Source organism: Muntiacus reevesi, chromosome 1, assembly GCF_963930625.1.
Source record: "Muntiacus reevesi chromosome 1, mMunRee1.1, whole genome shotgun sequence".
NCBI lineage: Eukaryota > Metazoa > Chordata > Mammalia > Artiodactyla > Cervidae > Muntiacus > Muntiacus reevesi.
The window spans coordinates 82,742,575-82,767,748 of record NC_089249.1 but is presented as its reverse complement, the minus strand read 5'-3'; the positions used below and the strand labels follow the sequence as shown (position 1 = coordinate 82,767,748).

Here is a 25,174-nt window from a genome sequence, read left to right as displayed (position 1 = left end):
AGAACTAAAATGTCTAGTTTCTCCATCTCATGCGTGCTTACTATATTTTACCCTAGTCTTATTTATATGACTTTCTAGCAATTGCTATTTCTCCAGCATATTTTACTTGAGGATTTTGGTGAATAGCTGTTGGGACTTCATAATGAATAATTGGGTTTGAAAATGACAAAGTCTAATTGTCATTCATTCATTTACTATTCAGTGAACACTTTTTAGGTGTTGAAGAAGCAACAATAAATGTTACAACCTCTGCAAGCAGACATTTACAGATAATTATGACGACTTCTGGCTGAATGGCCAGCCATCTATTCTAAAGGGTCCTTTTTTATAAAGCAGTCACATTCTTGACAAAATATAAGCTGAACCAGCAACAGTGGACATACTAGAATGGCAGAGCTGACATTAATTAGTATGCCTATCTTGCTAATACCACGTGACCTGGGCTGTGGAGAGGGAATAAAGAAGTCTTGAGTCATAAATATCCCTGGCTACCAGTATAGGTTTGCTTTTTTTTTTTTTTTTAGATTTGCTCTTAAGGGAACACATTTCCTACTTAGTTCACCAAGAATCTCATAGATCAAACAAAAAAATAGGTGCTGACAGTCAAAGGTTGCCAAGTACATTGGGAAACAAAGCACTGCGAGAAGAATCAGCAGATTTAGATTCCTTCACAGAGCTTCAGATACTTGAATTATCAGACAGGGCATTTAAGACAATCATAAAAGATGTTAAAAGAAGATTAAATGGAATGAAATGAACAATGGATAAAATACTTGGACAAAAGAACCGGTAGGAATTACTAGAAAGGAAAAAGATTAAGCTAAAAAATAGTTCTGAAGAAATTAGAATGCAGCAGAGAGAGAAGGAAGTGGTAAAATGGAGTTTAGAATGAGAGGCCTAATTAAAATCAAATGAGAATCCAGAAGGAGAGTGCTTCTGAGTTCTTTTAGAGAGGTAATGGCTGAGAATGCTCTGAAAGTGATTTAAAAAAAAAAACAAACAGAAACAACAAAGTAAAACATGAATCTTCAAAGGATAGGAAGCATATACTAAGCAGGATAAATTTTTAAAAAGTTACACCTAGTCATCCATTGTAATGAAATTACCAAAAAAGATTTTAAAAGCAGCCAAAGAGTTCACACCTACTACAATGACTGTAATTTAAAAACAAAACTAGAGAATAACAAGTGTTAGAGAGGATGGGAAAAACAACTACACTTCTGTAGGAATATATAAATGGTGCAGCTGCTATGGAAAAACAGTTTGATGATTCTTCAAAAAGTTAAACATAGAATTACTATATGATCCAGCAAATCTATTCCTGATTATACACAAAAAAAGAAATGAAAGCAGGAAATCAAATGGATATTTGTACACCCATGTTCCTAATAGCACTATTTACAATAACCAAAAGGAACCAGCCCGATTTTTAGATTAACAGATAAAATATGGTATATATATATATAAAACAGAGTATCATTTAACCTTAAAAAGGAAACAATTCTAACACGTTACAAAATAGATGACTCTTACAAAACATTATGCTGAGTGAAACCAATCAAAAAAGCACAACTATTGTAAGATTCTGCTTATATGAAATAACTGCAGTGGTCAAATTCATAAAAACAGAAGGTAAAGTTGTGGTTTGTATTGAAAATAGGGAGGTCTTATTTAATGGAGATAGATTTTCAGTTTTTCAGGCTGAAGAGTTCTAGAGGTTGATTGCATGGCAGTATAAATGTATATATTACTACTGAGCTATACTCTTTTTTGGGGGGAGGGGGGGTTTGTCATACCTTGACATGACTCAGCCTGAGCTATACTCTTAAAGTGGTTAAGATGCTAAATTTTATGTTTGTTTTACCACAATTTTTAAGAAAAATAATTGATACGTAGTATCATATCTGATACATAGTATGCATGAATGAATGTTGAAAACATGCTGACATAAGCTAGGCACAAAAGAATAAATTGTATAATTCCATTTTTATAAAATGTATTGATTAGGTAAATCTATAGAGACAGAAAGTAGAAGTCGTCAGGAGTTGAAGGGAAGGAGTAATAGGGAGTTACTTGTTTAATGAGTACAGAGTTTGTTTAGGGCAATGAAAATTTTTGGAAATAGGGGTGGTGATTGTACAACATTGTGGATATAATTGATGCCACTGAGTTATAAATTTAAAAAATGATTAATGGACTTCCCTGGTGGTCCAGTGGTCAAGAATCTATCTGCCAATGCAGGTGACACAGGTTTGATCTCTGGTCCAAGAAGATCGCACATGCCACAGGGCAACAAGCCCATGTGCCACAACTACTAACCCTGCGTAGCCCTCCCCAGAAAAAAGACTTTAAAATGGCTTAAAGAGGAAGACTTGACACCATAAAACTTGTAAGAAAACATAGACAAAACATTCTCTGACATAAATGTTTTCTTTAGTCAATATCCCAAGGCAAAAGAAAATAAAAGCAAAACCAAACAAACAGGACATAATTAAACTCAGAAGCTTTTGCACAGCAAAGGAAACCATAAACAGAATGAAAAGACAACCTATGGACTGGGAGAAAGTATTTACAAGTAATGTGACTGATAAGGGTTTATTTTCCAAAATATATGAATAGCTCGTTCAGCTCAATTAAAAAAAAAAAAAAATCAAAAAATGGAGAAGCCATAATTTTATATAGAGAAAATTCTAAAAACTCCACCAAAAGCCTATTCAAAACAATAAGCAAATACAGTTAAGTTTCAGTATATGGAATCAGTATACAAAAATCAATTTCATTTCTGTATTAACAGTGAGATGGCAGAAAAGCAAATTAAGAGAATAAGCAATCCCATTTAGAATCGCAACAAAAAAGAATGAAATACCTAGGATAAATTTAATCAAGGAGGTAAAAGACCTGTACCCTGAAAACTATAAGACATTGTTGAAAACAATTGAAGAAGACACAAATAAATGGAAAGATATTTCAAACTCATGGATTGAAAGAATTAACATTGTCAAGTGTTCATATTACCTAAAGCACTCTATAGGTTCAGTGCAATCCCTATCAAAATCCAAAGGATGTTTTCCACCAAAACAGAAAAGAAATTCTAAAATTTATATGAAACCACAAAAGAACCTGAATAACCAAAGGAATACTGAGAAAAAAGAACAGGAAAGTATAGGCATCACACACCCTGATATCAAATGATACTACAAAGCCACAGTAACAAAAAACAGGATGGTATTGATAGAAAAACAGATACATTGATCAGTGAAACAAAATTGAACGCCCAGAAATCTATGCATTTATGTACGACTAATTTACAGCGGAGAAGCAAAGAATATACAGTGGGGCAAAGCTAGTATCTTCAGTAAATGGTGGGGTAAGAAACAAGAGCAACATTAAAAAAAAAAGCTAAACTAGGCCACTGGACTCATTAGGCCTACACAAAAATTAACTCAAAATGAATTAAAGATTTATTGTAAATCTGAAACCATAAAACTCCTAGAAGGAAACATTGGCTGTACACGCTGACATTGGTCTTAACATTATTTTTCTGGATATGTCTCCTCAGGCAAGCAATACAAAAGGAAAAATAAACAGATAGGACTACATCAAACTAAAAAGTTTCTGTGCAACAAGGAAAACCATCAATAAAACAGAAACATAGCCTACTGAATGGGAGAAGAGATCTGCAAATCAAATATCTGATAAGGGGTTAATACCCAAAATATAAACAACCCATACAACTCAACAACAGAAAAACCAATAACTTGCTTTAAAAAAAGAACAGAGGAGCTGAATGGACATTTTTTCCAGGGAAGACATACAAATGAACAATAGGCAGATGATGTTGAACATTACCAGTTTTAGGGAAATAAAAAAACAGTGAGATATCACCTCATATCCATTAGAATGACTGTTTTCAAAAAGACATGAAATAACAAGTGTTTGAGAGGATTTGAAAAAATGGAATCCTCATATACTGCTGGTGCGAGTGTAAACCGAGATATATATGCATATATATATGTATGTGTATACACACACACACACAATGGAGTACCACTCATTTAAAAAAAAATGAAATCTTGACATTTGTGATAGCACAAATGGACCTTGAGGATATTATGCTAAGTGATGTAAGTCAGGTAAAGAAAGAGGTACCTTATGTTTTCACTCATATATAGACTGTGTTTTTAAAATTAAAGATTATAATAAATAACCAAACACACATACACAGATACACAGGACCAAGTAGTGGTTACCAGTGTGGGAGGGTGGTAAAGTGTGAAATGGATAAAGGGAGTCAGCTGTATGGTGATGGATGGAAACTGAAACTTTGATTATGAGTATGCTCATGAATGTATACAGAAGTAGAAATATAAGGTACTCATGAAACTTATAAACCAGTATTAAAGTTCAATATGTCATCCATAACCTCATTTATGTTACCAATAAAAAGTGTTGAACAAGGCTTTTTAAGATTTTAACCCTAGACACCAGAAAAAAATGTTTTAAAATAAACATGAAAAGCTATTTATTTATTTTTGCCCGTGCTGGGTGTTCGTTGTGGCGCACAGGGTCTTCACTGCTGTGTACTATATCGTTCTCTAGTTGCGGTGGGTGAGAGCTACTCTAGAAGTGATATGCGGCCTGCTCCTTGCAGTGACTCCTCTTGTGGAGCAGGGCTCTAGGGCATGTGAGCTTAGATGCCCCACAGCATGTGGAATCTTGGTTCCCAGACCAAGGATGGAACCCTGTTCCCCTGCATTGGGCTTCCATGGTGGCTCAGCTGGTAAAGAATCTGCCTGCAATGTGGGATACCTGGGTTCGATCTCTGGGTTGGGAAGATCCCCTGGAGAAGGGAAAGGCTACCAACTCCAGTATTCTGGCCTAGAGAATTCAATGGACTGTATAGTCCATGAGGTCAGAAAGAGTCTGATACGGCTGAGTGACTTTCACTTTCCCCTGCGTTGGCAGGTGGATTCTTAACCACTGGACCATGAGGTAAGTCCCTGGAAAATAGTTTTGTTGACAACTTTATTTTCAGAATTCTAGTTTGAGACGCAAGTTTAACATTTTTATGTGTCACTTTTTCTTTCTTCTCAGGGATCCATCTGTCTCTAAATCTGTAGAACGAATCTTTAAAATCTGGGAAGATAGAAATGTATACCCAGAAGAAATGATTATGGCGTTAAGAGAAGCTTTGAGTAAGTATCCTTTCTCTCCGAAAAGAAAGATTGAGTCATTATTCAGTCTTTAAAATTATATGTATTTTATAGATCTAGTCCTTTTGCTTATTAATGAAAGACAGAGTTTGGTATCTGGCCCTATTTGTTTAAAATTAAATAACTGTACAAATCCGTTTGCATTAAAATTTAAGTAGAATGGTTTGGAGAGGGTTGAACTTTGTGTGTGTGTGTGTTTTTGACTTAAAAAAGGCAAGCATATTAAGTGATGATCATTAATTATTTTTCTGCATTTGTTTTACTTTGAGTGCTTTAAACTATTCATCTTTTGTGTTTAATAGTTACTGCCCTCTCCTATTACTTTTGGGAGAATTTTTAGACAAGGTTTCAGTTTTCACTAAATTGTTTGATACATTAAGCATATATTGGTACTCTTCAGTCTTTTGGTTTAGATTTGCAGTAAGTTTTGTACAGGTGTTTTTAAAATTATTTAGTTTCTATGTATTAGATCCGTGTAATAAAGTCAGTGAGTAGAAGTTGAAGATGCCATGACTGTAATTTGACTAGAAATTTGCTTTAAAAGTAGCATCTTCTAAGAAGCTGTTCAATTCTTCATTTGAATGAGTTACCTAGTGTTTTTAAACTTCCTACCCTATTTTTTCCAAATTAGTTATTTCTTTGATACAGAAATCATGTTTATTTGACAGCTTCTTAGATCTGGTGGGTGTTTTTATCTTTTTATAAACATAAAAGAAAAGGAAAGAAAGAAACAACACACAGTCTCGGATTGCCTTTTTTCAACTTTGACACTGAAGTGGACAGACAGAACAGCTTCCCATAACGCCAGATTGCAAAACTGAAATGTTTTCCAGGTACCACTTTCAAAACTCAGAAGCAGCTGAAAGAAAATCTGAACAAACAACCGAATAAGCAGTGGAAGAAATCACAAAGTAAGGAACAAAATCTCAACTAATATAAATTACCTCCTCTTTTTGGAGCAGAAGAAAATGTAGACCGTTTGACTTCGTACCTGGCATAAACCATGGGCAAGCCTGTGTTTTCCAGGCCTGGGAGGCTCCCAGTGACTTACACTAACCAAGCCATCATGGAGTTACTTCTTTTAAAAAAATAAAAATAAAACTACTTTTAAACAAAGGAAATGCAGAAAAGGGGTTTAAATGTGTGAAGATTCAAGAGTAGTTGGGGGATTGGAAGAAGAAAATAATACGTGATAGTGCCCAGGGTAACTTTAAGGTTCAAAGCTATATGAAGTTAGAGGCAGCTGGCATTAAACAACAGAGCTGAAGAGGAGACTAGGCATTAAGAAGCATTTCTGTGGGAGCCCTGAAATCCTTCAGATTTGGGGAGATACTCTACCAGATTAGACATGGGCCTCAAATCCTGGCCAGAAGCCATTTTCTTAACAGGAGCTCCTGCTGTGTTTATCATGTTTACCCAGCATGAGATCACGGGAGTGGAATACTGCATGTGATAGGCTGCTGTGGGCCAAACTGAGGAATACTGAGAAAGATTTGAAGGTGTGGAGGGAACAAGGTAAAAGACAGAATTGGGAGGTGAAACAAGACACTTGGGATGGTTTTGCTCCAGCACGCATGTGATATTCATCATGATTAAGGGAGTCCTTTCACATCCTTTTGGTCATAAGTTGCATGCTTAGGAACAGCAAGAGTCGTCATTTCAGCCAAAGTTCAACCACAGTAGTAGTATTGTATTTAGAACTTTTCCTGCCTGTTTTTGCTTTGAATTGAGTCAGCAGAAAAAAGAAATCTAAAACTAAGTACATAGGAATAGAGTTGATGCTTGGAAGTAAATTTTCTTCAGCCAGTGATCAGAATTAATTGGTTGTCCTGCTCCTGGACACTCCTTATTTGAGGTGTTAAAATCCTCTTACACTCAGTCAGAATAGGCAGAAAGATACTTCATGTATCTCCAAGTCAGTAATTCTAGGACTTCAGACTTACAGGGTATGTTGGAGGTAAGTAGGTTAAACCTATCTAAATAGTACGTATTTTTAAACTTGGGAGTTTTCAATTTACATATCCACTATATGTTCTAAGAGTTATACTCTGATTTAAATGTGCATGTTTGACATATATTCAACGAGTATACCCTCAACTATAAAGCTGGAAATTTTCCTAAATAGTTAGTCAACATTTTGTGTCTATATTCTCAAATAACCTTTTGTTTAATTCAACAGCATCCACGAATCCAAAAGCTGCTCTCAAGTCTAAGATAGTTGCTGAATTTCGAGTAAGTTGAATATGTCCCATGTGCCAAAGTGTTATCCAACCCTTTTGTTTTATAATTTTCTGTATAGTTCATCCTGTAAGATATCTTTTTATTGAATTACGCATCCATTATATTTTTAACATATTGAAACTCTCTAAAACTCAAGAGTTATATCTGTATGCCAACTGAATTCTGTATTAAACCCAAAGAAGGCGTTCATCTTCCTATGAAACAAAATTTGCTTAAAGTTAGCATAATAAGAGTAATTCAAATTGAAAGAAGAGATAAGTGGATCTTTGCCTGTTTCAATCTTAACTTTATATTCATAAATTATCTTTGAATAACATGAAAAAGATCTTTTAAGGTATATAACTGAAAATATGGTTTTGATACAAGAATTGATATTGATATCCCTGATTATGAGGAAATATGAAGGTTTTTGCTTCTCATGGTTTTGTTAGGTTTTAGTCATGTTTTACTTTGGTGTAGAAAGCTAGAGTAAGGGGATGGTTTCGTAAATAAAGTATGACCCTGCTCCGTATTCAGTCTCAGGCCCTCATTGAAGAGCTGTTGCTATACAAGCGCTCAGAAGACCAGATAGAATTGAAAGAAAAGCAGCTGTCAACCATGAGGGTGGATGTGTGCAGCACAGAAACTCTCAAGTGCTTAAAAGGTAATCTTACATCCTTCTAAATAGAGTAAGTCAGGTTCTCTTTCCAGATGTGTTATTTCAAGTAATCAGACTGATTGCTTCCATAAAGAGAACCTCGGGTTGTAGAGAACTGTTGTGGCACCTGTTCCCCAGGTGGTGATTTCGTGCATGTCAATTTCATAAATAAATTCCTAACCTTCAAATTGTACACCTTAAACAATATTACATGCCACTTATATCTCCATAAAGTTGGAGAAAAATAAATTAAAAAAAATAAGTATTTTCTATCCTTTTCCCCACTTCTCGTCCTTTCCTGATGTATCAGGCTATGATGGACAGGTGTATTTCATGTGTATGATTATGTGGTTTGTGTTCACTTTTCAGTAAGGTCACTGTAGGGAACTCCCTGGCAATTTCAGTGGTTAGAACATGGCGCTTTCACTGCTGTGGGCCTGGGTTCGACCACTGGTCAGGGAACTAAGATCCTGCAAGCCAAACAGCACAGCCCAAATAAATAAGGTCACTGTAATACCTCATAAAGCCTGATCACTTGCTTTCTTTCCCTTATATTGTAGATTATAAATAATACTCATACTAATTTATTAGAATGTGAATCTCATGAAAGTAGAAATTATCCTTATTTGTTCTTCCAATATCCTAGTGCCTAGAGCAATACCTGGTATGTAATAAATACTTAATAAATATTTTTGAAATAATAAGTAAATAACTACCCAACTGTTTGTTGTGGCACCTATTTTGTTCTTGTACCATGCTTTAAATTGAACATACATTATCTACTTTAATCCTCAGAACAACCCAGAAGCATGTTAAAAACCTCCACTTTGTACATAAGAAATCTGAGACTTCATAAGGAGATAAGAAACTTGACCAAGTTCCACATCTAATAAAATGCAGAGCCTAAATTTATATCCATACCTAAGGCCATATTCCAACATCACTGGGCAAAAAGTACTTAGGAGAATAAATAAAAGTTGGTAATGTCACTGTTGTTGAAAAACAATTCATGGTACTTTTCTAATCTCAAATTACCAAGGATCTTCTTCAGATAGGAAAGAATTTCTAAGCATGATACACATAGAGGTCACTTTATCTTTATTTTTCTGAGCCTCTGTTTTTTCCTCAAAGGGAAACATCTTATTATAATCTATAGTGTAAAAGTTAATAGTATGTTTAAAAAAAAAAAAACTTAATGGTTTGTAAGTGTATAGAATTGAGCCTCATTCCATTATTCCTGAGTAGCAGTGTGACATCAAATGTGTGAATTAAAGCAATCAGCACACTTTCATTTAGTTGGACTTTATCTTAATTACAAGTGCCTTCGTGATGCACTCTTGCTTCAATCGAGCAGGATCACATGAAACGTTTAAATAATCTGTTTTGTGATTTTTTTTGTGATTTAGGGAAACTTCTTTAAGGTGTAACTATGAGACTAAGAATATTATAGAATACTTCCTCTTGTTATTTTAGATAAGACAGGTGGGAAGAAATTCTCCAAAGAATTTGAAGAGGCGAGTGCCAAGCTAGAGGAATTTGTGAATGGACTGGATAAGCAGGTGAAAAATGGGCCCTCGCTAACAGAAGCACTGGAAAATGCTGGAATTTTCTATGAAGCACAGTACAAAGAAGTAAAAGTGGTGGCCAATGTAAGTAATGATTAATACTGTCTTACATCAGTTGCTGTCTGTATATTTTATAGGTATTACTTAACTCTATAAGGATAAGCATTATTATCTCTAGTTCACAGGTGAAGTTACTTTTCGAAGATTAGTAATCTTGTACAAGGTAGTAATATAGCTAGCAAGCGAAGGCATCTGAATTAAGACCTAGGTCTTTCTGAGGACTTCCTTGGTGGTACAGTGGTTGAGACTCTATGCTCCCCATGCAGGGGATCTGGGTTCGATCCCTAGTCAGGGAACTAGATCCCACATGCTATAAATAAGAGTTCCATACCACAACTGAAGATTCCCACATGTTGCAACTAAGACCTGACGCAGCCGAATAAATAAATCTTAAAAAATAAAAAAAAACCTAGGTCTTTCTTACGCTAAAGACCAAATTAAGCTTTGCTAAAGCCGTATGTCTTAGTTTTTCAGTGGCTATGTGCCAAGTTACCGTTACAGGATATAAAATTGGGCAGAAGTATGTATGTATACTTTTTTTTTTAACCCAGAAAACTACATGGAAATGTTGTTACTGAATTTCATCAACTCAGTTAAGGACTCTCTTTTTCCCCACCTCAACTGGAAGAGGGATTGATTTTGAACATTTGTCTGTAATGGCTCCTGAAAGAAACTGTTTTGTACTTTTTTTTTTCTTTTAGTTTTAATCACTGTATACAGTTATAGAGGGGCCTTCCAGATGGCACTAGTGGTAAAGAATCAGCCTGCCAATGCAGGAGACATGGGTTCAATCCTTGGGTCAGGAAGATCCCCTGGAGGAGGAAATGGCAACCAACTCCAGTGTTCATGCCTGGAAAATAGACAGTGGAGCCTGTGGGCTACATACAGTCCATGGGGTCATGGAGTCAGACACAACTGAGCATGCATGCGCACTTGGTTATTAAAGTATATAGTTCTTTAATTACTATTTTTTTGGCCACACTGTGCACCTTTTGGGATCTTAGTTCCCCATCCAGGTATTGAACCCATGCCCTTGAGAGTGAAAACTCCTGAGTCCTAACCACTGGATCCCCAGGGAATTCCCAGTATATAATTATATCCAATGAATTCCACTTCTTAGATGCAGTTTCTTTTAACTCATTTAGCTGTTTTTTCTGGTATTTGCCTTTATATTTCTGAATAATGTACTCATATTATTCTTTCTTGATTTGTACTGTATAAGAAGTATTCGTTGGGACTTTAGCAGTCCAGTGGTTAAGATGCCATTCTTCCACTGCAGGGGACATAGGTTTGATCCCTGGTTTGGGGAACTAAGATCCCACCTGCTGTGGGGCGTGACCAGAAATAAAAGAAAAAAGGAAATATCTGTTAACTTTTTCATGTGACAAATGAAGATTTAGCTTATAGTCACCTCCCTGCCCTCTTCTCCCAATATTATAACTTTAAAATCTGTTGATTATCCTGTAATTTGAAATACTAGATTTACTGTTTTATAATAACATTCCTATTCTTTCCCATTATTTTCTTCTATCCTTTCAGTTTCTCAGCATCACTTTTACATTTTCTGGGTTGACAATACTTATTCCATCCTATAATTATAATTAAGTCTTCTTTGCTTTAAAGGCTGAAAATTAATAAGCAAAACATCATAATTGTGTGAACATTGTTCACTACAAGGTCTTGTAGTAATTCTGGTTATAGTAGAGTTTTCGTTTTTTCCTAGAATTTCTGTTTTTCTTGCACTGTTTGCTTTTAGCTTTTTTTTTTCTTTTTTTTTTTTGGTCTCTCTCTAGATTCTGTATCCCATCAGATATTCCAAATCCATGTTTTCCCCCAGAGACCTTCCTATCAGAGCTTGTATTCTGCTCTATTGTAGGTCTCTAGATCTCATCCTAGGACTATTCTTTACTGCTTTTCTGAGCTAAGGCCTCTATTTGCCAATTTCCATGTCTTCTTTTCTTGGTTTTCTCTCCTGTTTTGCTGGAGCATATCCTCTATTAATTTCCCAAAAGAAGAGTTTGTGAAGGATGACTTTTCTGGGTCTCTTTATTTTAAAATGTCTTTATTCTATTTTTACATTTGCTCTGATAGGTTGGCTGGTTGAAAATCATTTCCCCTCACAGCTTAAAAAGCATTAGTCCATTGTCATTAATGTTGTTGATATGAAATCTTTGCACTGTCTTTGTAGGTGAGTCTCTTTTCTCTGTGGAAGCATTTAGGGATATTTTTTGTGATATTCTGACATTTTGCAATGTTGTATTTACAGGTGAGGTTTTGTTTTGCATTCATTATGGGTTAGTTGGAGGGCTTTTTCAGCCTGAAGACTGTTATTCTTTAATTCTGAGCTAATTTCTTTGTCTCCTTTTTCTCTTTCTTAGAAATTGATTAATCAGATGTTAGACCTCCTGGATTGATTCTGTCTAGGTGTCCTATGTTTTTCATGTTTGATCAACCTTGATCTTTTTGTTCTGCTTTCTGGAAGATCTAGAGTCTTTTTCCTTCCTCTAGTTAGCTGATTTTTCTCTTTTATGATTCTGACTTTCCTAAAAATCAGATACTGTCTCTTTGTCTATTCATTTTTAAGAATGAGGTGTGAAAAAATTGACTGGGAAAGCTCTCTGTACATAGAAAGGAATTATCTAAGTTTATCCCAAGTTTAGTAAAGTCCGTAGATAAGGAGCTGGCTGTTAGGGTGGGAGGAGTCCTAAGTGTCAGAAGGCTGGAATCTTTTTGCCAGGATATTGTAACTCTTTAGAGAAGCACTCATATTTTTTTGCCTGGGGCATGGTGCCTTGTCTGCCACATCAGGATTGCAGAGGCGTTGGTATTGAGTGTTTGGTATTCACACTTTGAATTTCTAATTTCAACCCCACTATTCATTCCACTTTTTTATACTCATCATTTCTTGGATCAAAACTTCTCAGAGATTCTGCAAGACAGACTCTTTCCCAGGTGTAATACCCTTTCTGCATATTCCTAACCTCATTTTTCTCCACCCTCACTTCTTAGGCCTCATCACTTCTTACTCTACAGCTAGTTCTGTTTTCTGAAAATGTATAGAAACTTTTTTCTCAGGTATGCTGGTGGTTTATACTTTTGTGTTGCATTACTAGTCATTTTATAGGTGTTCGAGGAGGGAGAGACACTGAATAGGAGTGGTCAGTTTACCATTTTTACTCAAAAGACCATTTTATGATTTTGGAGTAGTCAGCCATCATCACTTATTTATGAAATTATATAAAATGATTTAGTGTGCTTTGGAAGACCCATAGCACATGGCTGGGAGAAGTTTTTTCAGCTAACATTCATTCCAACTCTTTGCTAAATCATGTCCAACTCTTTGTAGCCCCATGGACTGCAGCCTGCCTGGCTCTTCTGTCCATGGGATTTCCCAGGCAAGAATACTGGAGTGAATTGCCATTTCCTTCTCCAGGGGATCTTCCTGGCCCAGTGTCTCCTGCATTGCAGACAGATTCTTTACCACTGAGCCACCAAAGAAGCCCTTCATTGAGCACACACAGTTGCAATTCTGTATAATAAAAACTGTAACAAAGGTAGGGTGCTAGGAGAACAGATTGAATAGGTACTTGAGCTAATTTGGGAGTGGGGATATGGAGAAAATTTTTCCCAAAAGGAGCTAAACTCTGAAGTTGCCGTAATTAGCTAAATGAAAGCTCTTATTCTCATTCTTGAGCGTGGGAATAAAAGTGAGCATGGCAAAATTGGTGGGCCTGAAAGTCATTTCTTATAACTGGGCATTTATGAGGAAGTGATAAATAAAACTGGAGAGGAAGTCAAGAACATGGTCCTGAAAGGTGTATGTTTATTCTAAGGTCTTTGAATTTTACCCCGAAAGCAGAGGGAAGCAGTTGTAGCATTTTAATTTTGCTAGTGATGTGATCAGGTTTGCATTTTAGAATCAAGATAGCAGAATGGAGAATAGGAGACTATTAGAGCCAGGAAAACAAGTGAGTAGATTATTTAAGTAATCTGGGTTGACTTATATGGAAACACTTAAACCTTTAAATGATATTTTCAAAAAGATTTTGACCACAGAAAGAAAGATTTTACTTGGAAACTGAGAGCTACAACATGTGTATGCACACATACAGCTAAAATTTCACAAAATAAAACTTGCTTTTGTTATATGCAATACACTGGGAGATTTTCTTTTATAGTATTTCATTTCCTATACTTTTTCTAATTTTTTAGGTTGAGCATTTATTTATTTAGACTTTACTGTGCTTGATCTTTGTTGCTGCACGTGGGCTTTCTCTAGTTGCAGTGAGTCGGGGCTGCTCTTTGTTGCAGTGTGCAGGCTTCTCATTGCAGTGGCTTCTCTTGTCGCAGAGCATGGGCTCTAGAGCCACGGGCTAAGTAGTTGTGATACTCAGGCTTAGTTTCCCCATGGCATGTGGGATCTTCCTGCATCGGGGGTCCAACCCATCTCCCCTGCATTAGCAGGCTGATTCTTTTTTTTTTTTTTTTTTTCTTTTTTTAGCAGACTGATTCTTAACCACTGGGCTAGCAGGGAACAATAGTAAGATTCCCTTCCCCGAGGTTTTTATGCCATTGTTAGCTGTTTTACTTATGTATATTTTATATAATTTTTATTACTTTTCTTAAACAGTCAGTAGACTTTTAAAGAAATTAAGAGGAAAATAGTCCTCCATATTTTATCATTTCTGGTATTTTTCATTCCTATTTTCAAAACCATATTTCCATCTAAGATCATTTTCCCTCAGCCTAAAGTCTAACATTTCTTGTAGTGCAGGACTGTTGGTGATGAATTTCTCCATTTTTAATCTTTAAAATGTCTTTATTTTACATTTTTGAGAAATATTTTCACTGGATAAAGAATTCTAAACTGGCAGGTTTTTTTCCTTTCATTAACTAAAAATGTTCCTTTACCTGTCTTCCCTTGTTGTAACGAGAAGTCAGCTGTGCCTAGATTTCTTCTTTGTAGCTATCCTGCTGCAGAGGGATAAAGAGGATTCACTGAGTTTTTTGGATCTGTGGTTTGATACTGTTCATCGATTTTAGAACCTATTCAACTATTATCTTTTAAAATATTTCTTCTTTTTCATTCCTCTTCCTTCTGGGACTCCAGTTATACATCCCATGTGTTCTTAGATTTCTGCTCTTTCATTCCTTTTTCTCACTGGACCAATTTTTGGGTACTTAATATTTGTTGTTATTTAGTTGCCAAGTTGTGTTCAACTCTTTAAGATCCCATGGACTGTGGCCCGCCAGACTCTTCTGTCCATGGGATTTCCCAGGCAAGATTACTAGAGTGGGTTACCATTTCCTTCTCCAGGGGATCTTCCCAACCCAGGAATCGAACCCACGTCTGCTGCTTTGGCAAGTGGATTCTTTACCACTGAGCCACCGGGGAAGCACTTGTCTTCAGATATTCTTTATTCCACTGAATGAAGTCTACTGTATTTTTCAGTTCTAGAATTTTCATTTGGTTCTTAGAATTGCTTTTCTTTTTTGAGATTTCTAATCTAGTCATCTGTTCTTCATCTTTTCCTAAAAATTCTTCAGTGTATTTGTAATTACTCTCTTAAAAACCTTATGTATTAATTCCAGTATCTGGGTCATCTCTAGGTATACTATTGACTGTTATTTTATGATTTGTGTGTGCATGTATACTTTAATCATATCTATATATTCTGTCTCTGCATGTCTAAGAATTTATAGGAGACATTTTGAGTGATACTTGTGGAAACTCGGAATTGTGCCATTTTCCCTTAACAAGTGTTGTTTTTTTGTGGGGTTTTTTTTTTTCTGGCAATTTATCTGTGGATTACTATGATGTAAAGGCTTTGGTTTTAGGCTTTATTAGGGTGGGTTTGTTTGGACATAGTCCTTAGTCCTAGAACATGAACCTTACTCATAATCCATGGCCTTTGTGGAATTTTAATAAGAAGTAAAGGTGTTTACTAAGCCTTTCTAACTTATTGCATAAACTCTTAACTCTGCCTGACACTGGACACTGCTGAAATCTCTGCTCAGATCTTTAACTTTATAGTTTCCTTGGAGATATCATCAAAGGAGCTATATCTACCATCCAAATTTGTATGTTTTTATTGTTATATATTTTAATTATACACACACAGATTTTACAGTTGTTTCATGTCATCAGTGTTTATTTAGTGTTTATTAGACTTTTTATTTATCGTACTCCATTTAGTTGCTGTTAATATTTTTTCTTTATCCTTGGTTTTCGGTAGTTAAACAATGATCTGCCTAGGTGTGGTCTTCATATTCATCTGGTTTAGGGTTTGCAGAACCTTGAATCAGTGGTGTATTAATTTATTAGAACTGCTATAACAAAGTATCTGAGAGTGGATAGCTCAAACCTACATTAATTTATTGTCTTATACTTCTGGAGACTGTAAGCCCAAAATCAAGGTGTTATTAGTGTTATTCTTTCTGAGGGCTGTGAGGGAAGCTTCTGTTCCTGACTTCTCTGTTTAACGTGTAGGTGGCTGTTTCCTCCTTACGTCTCTCCACGTGGCCTTCTCTGTTTGTAAATTTTCACTTTTTTTTTTTTTAATTTTCACTTTTAATTAAGACTACCCGTCATACTGCTCTAAGGCCCGTCCTGATGACTTCCTTTCAACTTGATTAGCTTTAAAAACTCTTATGTCCAAATAAGGTCACAGCCTGAGGTATAGGGTTAGGACTTCAGTATACGATTATGAGGGGGTATAATTCAACCCTTAACTAGTGCCTTAATGTTTTTCATAAATTTGGGGGTGTTTTCTTGTCAAATAGAGCTTCTATTACATTATATCGCTTCTCTTCCTGGAACTCTGTTAATATGTATATTAGATCTCCTCAGTGTTCCAAATGTCTTTTTATGTTCCTTTCTATATTTTCCATTCTTTCCCTTCACTGCTTCTCTTCTAGATATTTTCTACTAACCAGTCTTCTAGTGCATTAATTCTTTCTTCTGCTGAATTTTATCTATTATTTAACCCATTGATTAATTTAGTTGGCTTATTTTTCAATTTTAGAACTGCCATTTGATTTTTTTTGATAGAAAGGATTCTATTTTTATGGTGAAATTCTGTTAACCTATTTTAATTTTTTCTTCATTTTTTTTTTCAGTCTTTATTTTGTAAAATTCTCAAATATCTTAAGTACATTATGAAGACCTTTTTGGGGGGAATCATTTGAAAATAAGTTGCAGACACCCCATTACCCCCAAATATTTTCATGTGTGTTTTCCTCCAAGGTAATTTTCATAACCATAAGAAATTTAACACATTGCTGTACTATATTATTATCTAATCCTCAGTCCTTACTCAGATTGACCAGTTTTTATAGCAAAAGCTCCTATCTATAATTGCAAGTTGCATTTATTGCATTTCTCTCTTTTTTCCATTGATCTGGAGCAGTTCCTCGGTCTTTTAATTTTCATGACCTGAATATGTTTGAGGATTACATATCAAATAGTTTGTCCAGTGTCTCCTAATTTGGATTTATATGATGTTTCTTTGTGATCAGATAGAGGTTATCTATCTTTAGTAAGAATATCATAGAAGTGATTGTGTTCTCATTTCATCCTTTCATTTAGCACACAGGTTTGATTTGTTTTACTACTTATAACATTCCCTTTGATATCTTATTAAAGTGGCATCTTCCCAGCTTGTCCACTGAAAAGTTTTCACTTGGTAATTGCTGTAGATTGAATTACATACTCCCCAAAGATAATGATGAAGCCCTAACCCTTGGTACACATGAAAATGACCTCGCTTGGAAATAGGGACTTTATAGATGTGATCAAGTTATGGGGAGGTCATTAGGATAGCCTCAATTCAGTATCACTGGAGTCCTTATAAGAAGAGGGAAATTTGGATGCACAGGAAGAATGTCGTGTGACAACCAAGACAGATATTGTATTGATGCATCTGACAAACCAAGGAATGCCAAGAGCTGATGGCCACCATCAGAAGCTAGGAAAAGGCAAGGAGGAATTCTTCCCAGTTTCAGAGGGATCGTAGCCCTACTTGTACCTTGATTTTGGACTTCTAGCCTCCAGAATGTAAAAGTGAAAGTGTTAGTCACTCAGTCGTGTCCAACTCTTTTCAACCCCATGGACTGTAGCCTGCCAGGCTCCTCTGTCCGTGGAATTCTCCAAGCAAGAACACAGAAGTGGATTGCCGTTCCCTTTTCTGGGGGATCTTTCTGACCGAGGGATCACATCTGGGTTTTCTGCATTGCTGGCAGATTCTTTATGATCTAAGCCACCAGGGAAGCCCTACTAATTACATTCATTGCTAACTACTAACTCATTACAAAATAATTATTTTGATGCTCAAATTATCCCATGTGGCCAGCGGAAGCGCCTTTCAAGCTGCTTTCTGTGTTCTTTTGACATGTCTGCATTGTTTTTTGTGTTTCTTTACTTTTGGAGCAAGGTATTCCAAGTTCATATTGCACTTTTCTATCCAGCCTTGGAATCAATTATTTCTCCAAGGAGTTTTGGTTCCTTTTAGTAAAAAACCATATTTTGAAACTCAGATCTGAAAACTAGGTGTATTTATTCCTATTGGGATATCACTGCTGCCAGACCATATCAGTGTACAGAGCTAGGAAATATATGCATAAATACTTAACCTATATACTCACATTCACATCTGTATATATTTCTGTATCTGGCTATGCATGTTAGAAACCATCTATTCACACTGTTATCTCCAATCCCAATCCAACACTACAAGGTTCATTCTAGTTTTCTTCCTTTCCACATTTGTCATTGCATTTTCTAAAAATGCAAAATCTTGCTCCCCTTATCTTCAACATAATTGCTTTTTTGATCATTACCCATGTGTATAACCAATTTTCCAGCACTTGCATCCCTCCCATCACCTCTGTAGGCTTTCTTTTTTTAAAAAATAGTAATAATTGTATTTATTGTGGGTTGTGCTGGGCATTTGTTGCTGTGCGGGCTTTTCTCCAGTTGCAACAGGCAGGGCTACTCTTGAGTTGCTGTGCACAGCTCCTCGTGGTTCTGGCTTCTTCTCCGGAGCATGGGCACTGGGGCCTGTGGGCTTCAGTAGTTGTGGTGTGTGGGCTGAACGGTTGCAGCTCACGCAGTCAGGGCTTAGTTGTTCTACAGCATATGTCCTGAACCTGTGTATCCTGCGTTAGCAGGTGGACTGAACCACCAGGGAAGCCCTATAGGCTTTCTTTTTATCTGGCTTAGGCTTCAGCTTCCCATGCAGTGCCTTCCTCCCATGCAGTCATTTTCCTTACCCCACTTTGGCTCCATTACCTAACCTAGGCACCCCTAAGCTCTTGCTCTGATGAATTTTGGATTGAATTGTTCAAGATGATATATATTTTTCTGTATCTTCTTGAACGTATAAATGATAGCTATTTGGATTTTGTCAGATGCTTCCAATATTGAATATACTTGTTTTGAGTATGTTCCTAGTGTCTGTTTTTTCTTTGAGGTCATTCGGTCCTATCTCTTGGCATCCTTGCTGATTTTTTATTGAATACTGAGCATTGTGTATAAATACATTTCTATAGAGTCTCGGTGATTTGTTTTCCTTCAGAAAGGATTCACCCTTTCTTTTGCTAGGCAGTATTGTGAGAGGTAATCATATTAATCAAGTATGATTAATTACTTGGCTGAATAATCAGGCTTCAGGCTGAATTGCAGTTTGGGGAAGCCTTTGATTTTCTCTGATGCATCCAGCTTCTGGATCACAGATTTTTCCCACTGAGAGCCTGAGCTGATCGCTAGGCCCCTTCCTTCATTGTGTGATTTGAACTCTAATCCTTGTCTCTTCTGTACCATGAGACTGTGTTTAACTCCACTTTACTTTTCAGAAATTTTCTGCTTAATTCAGCAAATAATGTTGTTTTTTTTTAAATTCAAGTATAGTTGATGTACAATGTTTTGTTAGTTTCAGGTGTATAGCATAGTGATTCAGTTACATATATACATGTATTTGTTCTCTTTCAGATTCTTTTCCCATATAGGTTATTACAGAATATTGAGTAGAGTTCCCGTGTACTATACAGTAGGTCCTTGCTGGTTATCTATCAGCAAATATCTTGAAGGAAGGACAGTAACATATTGTTACAGTTCTGTCCTTTTTCATCAGAATTTTGGCCTTTCTAATTTTTTTTTAATGTTTCTATAGGCCAGCAAGACTGTTAAAAGTTCTGCGTTTTTCTTTATATTATAGTAGTAACCCTCTGCCCTTTTCTTTTGCCTAAACTCTCAGATTCTTGCTTAGCTCCCCCATATCAGCAGGACTCTAAGAGAAAGACAGCTGCAGAATGTCAGCTTGACTTGACTCATGGTCTCCCCCTGCTGGAGAATGTGCCACCTTAGTTTTGGTTGCCTTAGCTCTCTACATTCAAGTGCGTGTGTTTATGTGTGTGCTTGTGAAAGTGTATGGATAGGTATATGTATATATCTGGCTTTTCTAGTTGTTCTTGATGGGAGCATTGCGTTGCTACAAACTACTCAATATTATCCAGAAGCAAAAGCTCAGTTATAGTATATTATTTTATTTTATACCCCCCAACACCCTTTTTTTTTGTTTGTTTGTTTTGCCCCACCACATGGCATATGGAATCTTACTTCCCCAACCAGGGATTGAACTTGTGCCCCCTGCATTAGAAGCACGAGTTCTTAACCACTGTACTGCCAGGGAAGTCCCCCATCTCATTTTAAAAATAATGCTTCTTGCTCAACCAACTGAAATGATTCTATGATCTAATAGTCCAAGACCCTTAACCAATAGAAAAAGACACAGAGTTTCAAGACATTGGCAGTTAAAATAATCAGATGACTAGTAGGATTGAAGCCAGATGATCAAGGTTAACAACAACAGTGGTACATCATATTGATTGTATATACCTTTGAAGTGATGTGATGACAATTACACTTTACCTCTGTGGTCTTCCTCTCCACAACCCATAACCCCAGTCTAATCATGAGAAGAACATTAGACCTCAGTTAAGAGACTATCTACAAAATACCTGACCCGTATTCTTCAAAACTGTCAGGTTCATCAAAAACATGGAAAGGAATGTCTAGCAAACTACCACAAACAAGAGAAACCTAGGAGATATGACTACTACATTATAGGATCCTGGAATAGAAAAAGAACATCAGATAAAAACTGAGGAAATATTCATAAAGTGTGGGCTTTAGTTAATTGTAACAAATGTATCATACTAATGTTAGCTGTCAATAATAGGGGAAAATGGGAACTTCCCTGGTGGTCCAGTGGTTTGGAATCTGTGCTTCCACTCAGAGGGCATGGGTTCAATCCTTGGTCGGAGAACTAGGATCCCACATGCTGTGCGTATGGTCAAAAAAAGGGGAAATTGGGTGTAGGATATATGGAAACTCTATTTTATCTTCACAGTAATTTTGTACACCTAAAACTTTTAAAAAATAAAGTTTATTTTTTTTAAGTCAATAGTGTTTGACCTCTCAAACTTCTTTATTTATGGATATAATTTTTGTCTTCTTAGTCATTGTTGTATCTCTACTACCTAGAAGGTTGGCCAGCACATTTAGGCTCTTGATAAATATTGGTTGCCTGGAGGGATAGAAGAGAGCAGGGGAGGGTGAATTACAGATAACTTCTAAGTTTCTGCCTTGGGTTACTGTGGATGGTAATAATGACTTAGGAAATAGAAGAAGCAGAGATTAGAAACTGTTCCATGCTTGACAGATGATATGTTGTTGTTTTATACCAGTGATACAGTTAATAATAATGAAGAAATCTGATCGAGTCAGAATGGTAGCTTCCTGGTTACTTCTCAGAGGAGTAAACTCTTTCTTTCTCTTTTAGGCATATAAAACCTTTGCTAATCGAGTGAACAATTTAAAGAAAAAGCTGGATCAATTGAAGTCAACCCTTCCTGATCCTGAGGAATCACCAGTCCCTTCCCCAAGCGTGGATGCTCCCTCCCCAACTGGCTCTGAGTCCCCTTTCCAGGGAATGGGAGGTGAGGAATCCCAGTCACCAAACGCAGAGAGTGAGAAATCTGCCACACCTGAGCCTGCGACAGATAATCGTGACGTGGAAGACATGGACCTTTCAGATGTGGAAGACGATGGGTCAAAAATCATTGGTATGTCCTGTGTGATTAGTAGACCACTTGCTTCTTACATGTTTTGCTTTCCCCACCAATAAATCTGTCACCGGCAGGTATTAGAAAGGTAGTTCAATCCTTACAAAATTAGAGCACCAAGGTAGTAGTATTGTCTCTAGAGCAGTGGTTCAGGATTTGCTATGCCATGTAGATTAAGAATCTGTGCTGTTCCAAGAATTCTCCGTTGGTCCAGTGGTTAGGAATCTGCGCTTCTGCTACCGGGGGCCCAAGGTCCAAACAGCCACGTAGTGTGGCAGAAACAAAATACACACTGGATTCTAGAAACTTAGTGCTTTAAAAAAGAGTGAAAATATCTAATTAATAATTGTTTATATTTATAACTTATTAAACTGAAAATATTTGGGGTGTATTGAGGTAAATAAAATATATTATTAAAATTAATTTTACCTGTGTTTCTTTTTTTTTTAATATGGTTACTAGAAAATTTATACTTATATATATGTCTTGAATTGTATTTCTGTTGAACAAGCACTGCTCTAGAGGGAGGGCCACTTATGCTGAAATTCCTTATTCTCTGTCACTCTTGACCTTCAAGATTCCGAAGCCTCATTTTATTAACCACACTTTCACAATTAACACAGTTAACCTGGATGGGTGAATTGTTTCTCTGGCATCCCCAGCTTTTATAATTATTTTTATTAGGCAGTTTGACTTAGGTTGAATTTGATGCACTACCCATATAGTATGTTGCTTTTAAACTATTAAGAGAATCTTACTGCAGGAGTTATAACATTGCAGTAGTGTCTGATTTTACCCCCAATAGACCAATTTCAGGAAGCCAAAGGAAAGTACACTAACATATGTACAGCGTTTCTGTCTCTTAGGAAGCTGTGAGGTTAACGGCAGAGAAAAGACAGGATAGTTTATGACAAAACATTACTGAAAAAACACAAATGTGTACCAAATAATAACATGCTTCCAGAAATGTACAAATTCAGTACACAGATACTAAGAATATGGAAGAAATCATTAAAAAGTAAAATAAAAGATGCTCTAGGGGGATTTCCCTGGTGGTCCAGTAGTGAAGAGTTTGCCTTGCCATTCAGGGGATGCATGTTCGATTCCTGGTCAAGGAAGTGTCTCAGGACATAAGCCCACATGTCACAACTAAGACCCAACACAGCCAAATAAATAAATTTTAAAGAAAAAGATGCATTTGGGAGATTCAGTTTAAGCAGATACTAAAGATGGGAAGGTTCATGAATTATTAAGAGTATGACTTTAAAAAAAAAAGTCATGAATGAATGATTTTTCTCTAATAAATCACAGTACATTTTAGGAAATATTAGGACATGTGATTCTGCATTGGAAGCAGAGTCTGGAAAGCAGTAGGATGCAATATCATCTCTTTTCTTTTTTTTAAACAGTAGAGGACAGGAAGGAAAAACCTGTGGAGAAGTCGACTGTATCCACTGCTGTACCTACGAAGCCAACAGAAAGTATCTCAAAGGCCTCTTCGTGTACTCCAGCACCTGTGACCATGACAGCAACCCCACCTGTTCCAAAGCCTGTGAATACATCTCTTCTCTCCCCTACTCCAGCATTGGCTTTGCCAAACCTAGCTAATGTGGATCTGGCAAAGATCAGTTCCATCCTTAGCAGCCTGACATCAGTCATGAAAAATACTGGTAAGTGAAACAGATCGCCAGTCCAGGTTGGATGCATGAGACAAGTGCTCGGGGCTGGTGCACTGGGACGACCCAGAGGGATGGGATGAGGAGGGAGGTGGGAGGGGGGTTCAGGATGGGGAACACATGTAAATCCATGGCTGATTCATGTCAATGTATGGCAAAAACCACTACAATATTGTAAAGTAATTAGCCTCCAACTAATAAAAATAAATGGGAAAAAAAAATAAATAGTGCAAAAAAAAAAAAATACTGGTGAGTAGGCCTAGTAATAATAAAAAGCTTATTTCTATCTTTCTAATTGAACCATCAATCTGAGTTTTGTTTTTGTTTTCTAATTAAAAGTAATTTTTTAATTAAAAAATAAAAATGCAATACATGGTCACTATAGAAAAATTAGAAAATAAGTTAAAAGAATAAATAGTCATAGTTCTGCCACCCCAAAGGAACTCACTTCTGTTCATTAACCTTTCAAGTATGTGTGTGTGTGTGTGTGCATATACATGTGTGTTTTGGGAAGTAAAATATTTGCATTAATTTTTCTATCAATAATTGAAGCATTGGGAGGGGAAATAGTTGAAGTGTATTACATATACAGTTGGTTCTCCATATTCATGAGTTCTGCAGCTGCAGGTTCCACATCCATGGATTCAACCAACCATGGTTTGAAAATATTTTGGGGGAAATTTTTTTCAGAAAGTTTCAAAAGGCAAAACATGAACTTGCCCTGCCCTGGCAATTACTTACATAGCATTTACATTGTAATGTGTATTATAACTAAATCTAGAGATGATTTAAAGTATATGGAAGAATGAGGAGTTCTCTGGCAGTCCAGTGCTTAGGACTAGGCACTTTGACTTTCATGGCCCAGATTCAGTCCCTGATCAGGGAACTAAGATCCAGCAAGCCATGTGGCGTGGTAAATAAATATATACACACATAGGTACTGTATAAAAGGATGAGCATAGGTTATATTCAAATACTATGCTGTTTTATAAGGGACTTGAGCATCCACAGATTCTGGTATATTCAAGGGTCCTGAAACCAGCCACTCATTGATACTGAGGGACAACTGTACTGTTTCGAAATCAGCTACTAAATATTTAACTCCATATCATGAGCATTTTTGTAAGTCATTAAACATTCATCTACATCATCTGATAGCTATACAGCATTCAGTAGTTTATATAAGTCTTTATTATTAGACCATCTAGTGTCTTTGCAGTTTTTCACTGTTGTAAAGACTACTTAATGAACAACCTTGATGCTAAAAATGTATGCACAACCCTTCTTAAAAGGAATTTTAAATAGGACTTTTTTTTAAATGGAAATCTTAATGAAAATATACAAAGTAGAGCCCTTGTGTATGTGCATCACTCATCTTCAACAGTATAAACACATGGCCAATCTTGTTTCTCCTGTGTCTTCTCCAATCCTGATTATTTTGAAGAAAAGCCCAATTATTTCATTTCTTCATAAATAATTAAATATTTATTTCTAAAAGATAAAGACTCAAAAAAATCAGCATGTAGGTTTTTAAGCTTTTTATAACTAAAACAGTCTCCAAAAGATGTACTTTTTCGTGTACCAGCTATATGAAAGTTCTCGTTGTTTATCAATCTTTCCCACACAATTTAGTTTTGTTTTATACTTTGTCAAATTCAG

The 25,174-nt window shown here is 36.2% G+C and overlaps 1 protein-coding gene across 6 annotated transcripts in view; it reads left to right on the top strand.

Moving 5' to 3' along the window:
- RPRD2 (regulation of nuclear pre-mRNA domain containing 2) overlaps positions 1–25,174 on the top strand; it is a 93,226-nt gene that overhangs the window by 53,515 nt on the left and 14,537 nt on the right. For 3 of the 6 annotated variants that reach the window (XM_065904907.1, XM_065904922.1, XM_065904938.1), the window contains exons 3-9: positions 5,095–5,195; positions 6,047–6,124; positions 7,393–7,445; positions 7,971–8,097; positions 9,565–9,740; positions 21,557–21,839; positions 23,249–23,509. In XM_065904907.1, coding sequence (XP_065760979.1) covers positions 5,095–5,195; positions 6,047–6,124; positions 7,393–7,445; positions 7,971–8,097; positions 9,565–9,740; positions 21,557–21,839; positions 23,249–23,509 — 1,079 coding nt within the window. The remainder of the gene's footprint in view (positions 1–5,094; positions 5,196–6,046; positions 6,125–7,392; positions 7,446–7,970; positions 8,098–9,564; positions 9,741–21,556; positions 21,840–23,248; positions 23,510–25,174) is intronic. The other 3 variants (XM_065904917.1, XM_065904931.1, XM_065904948.1) reach the window with 1 other exon arrangement.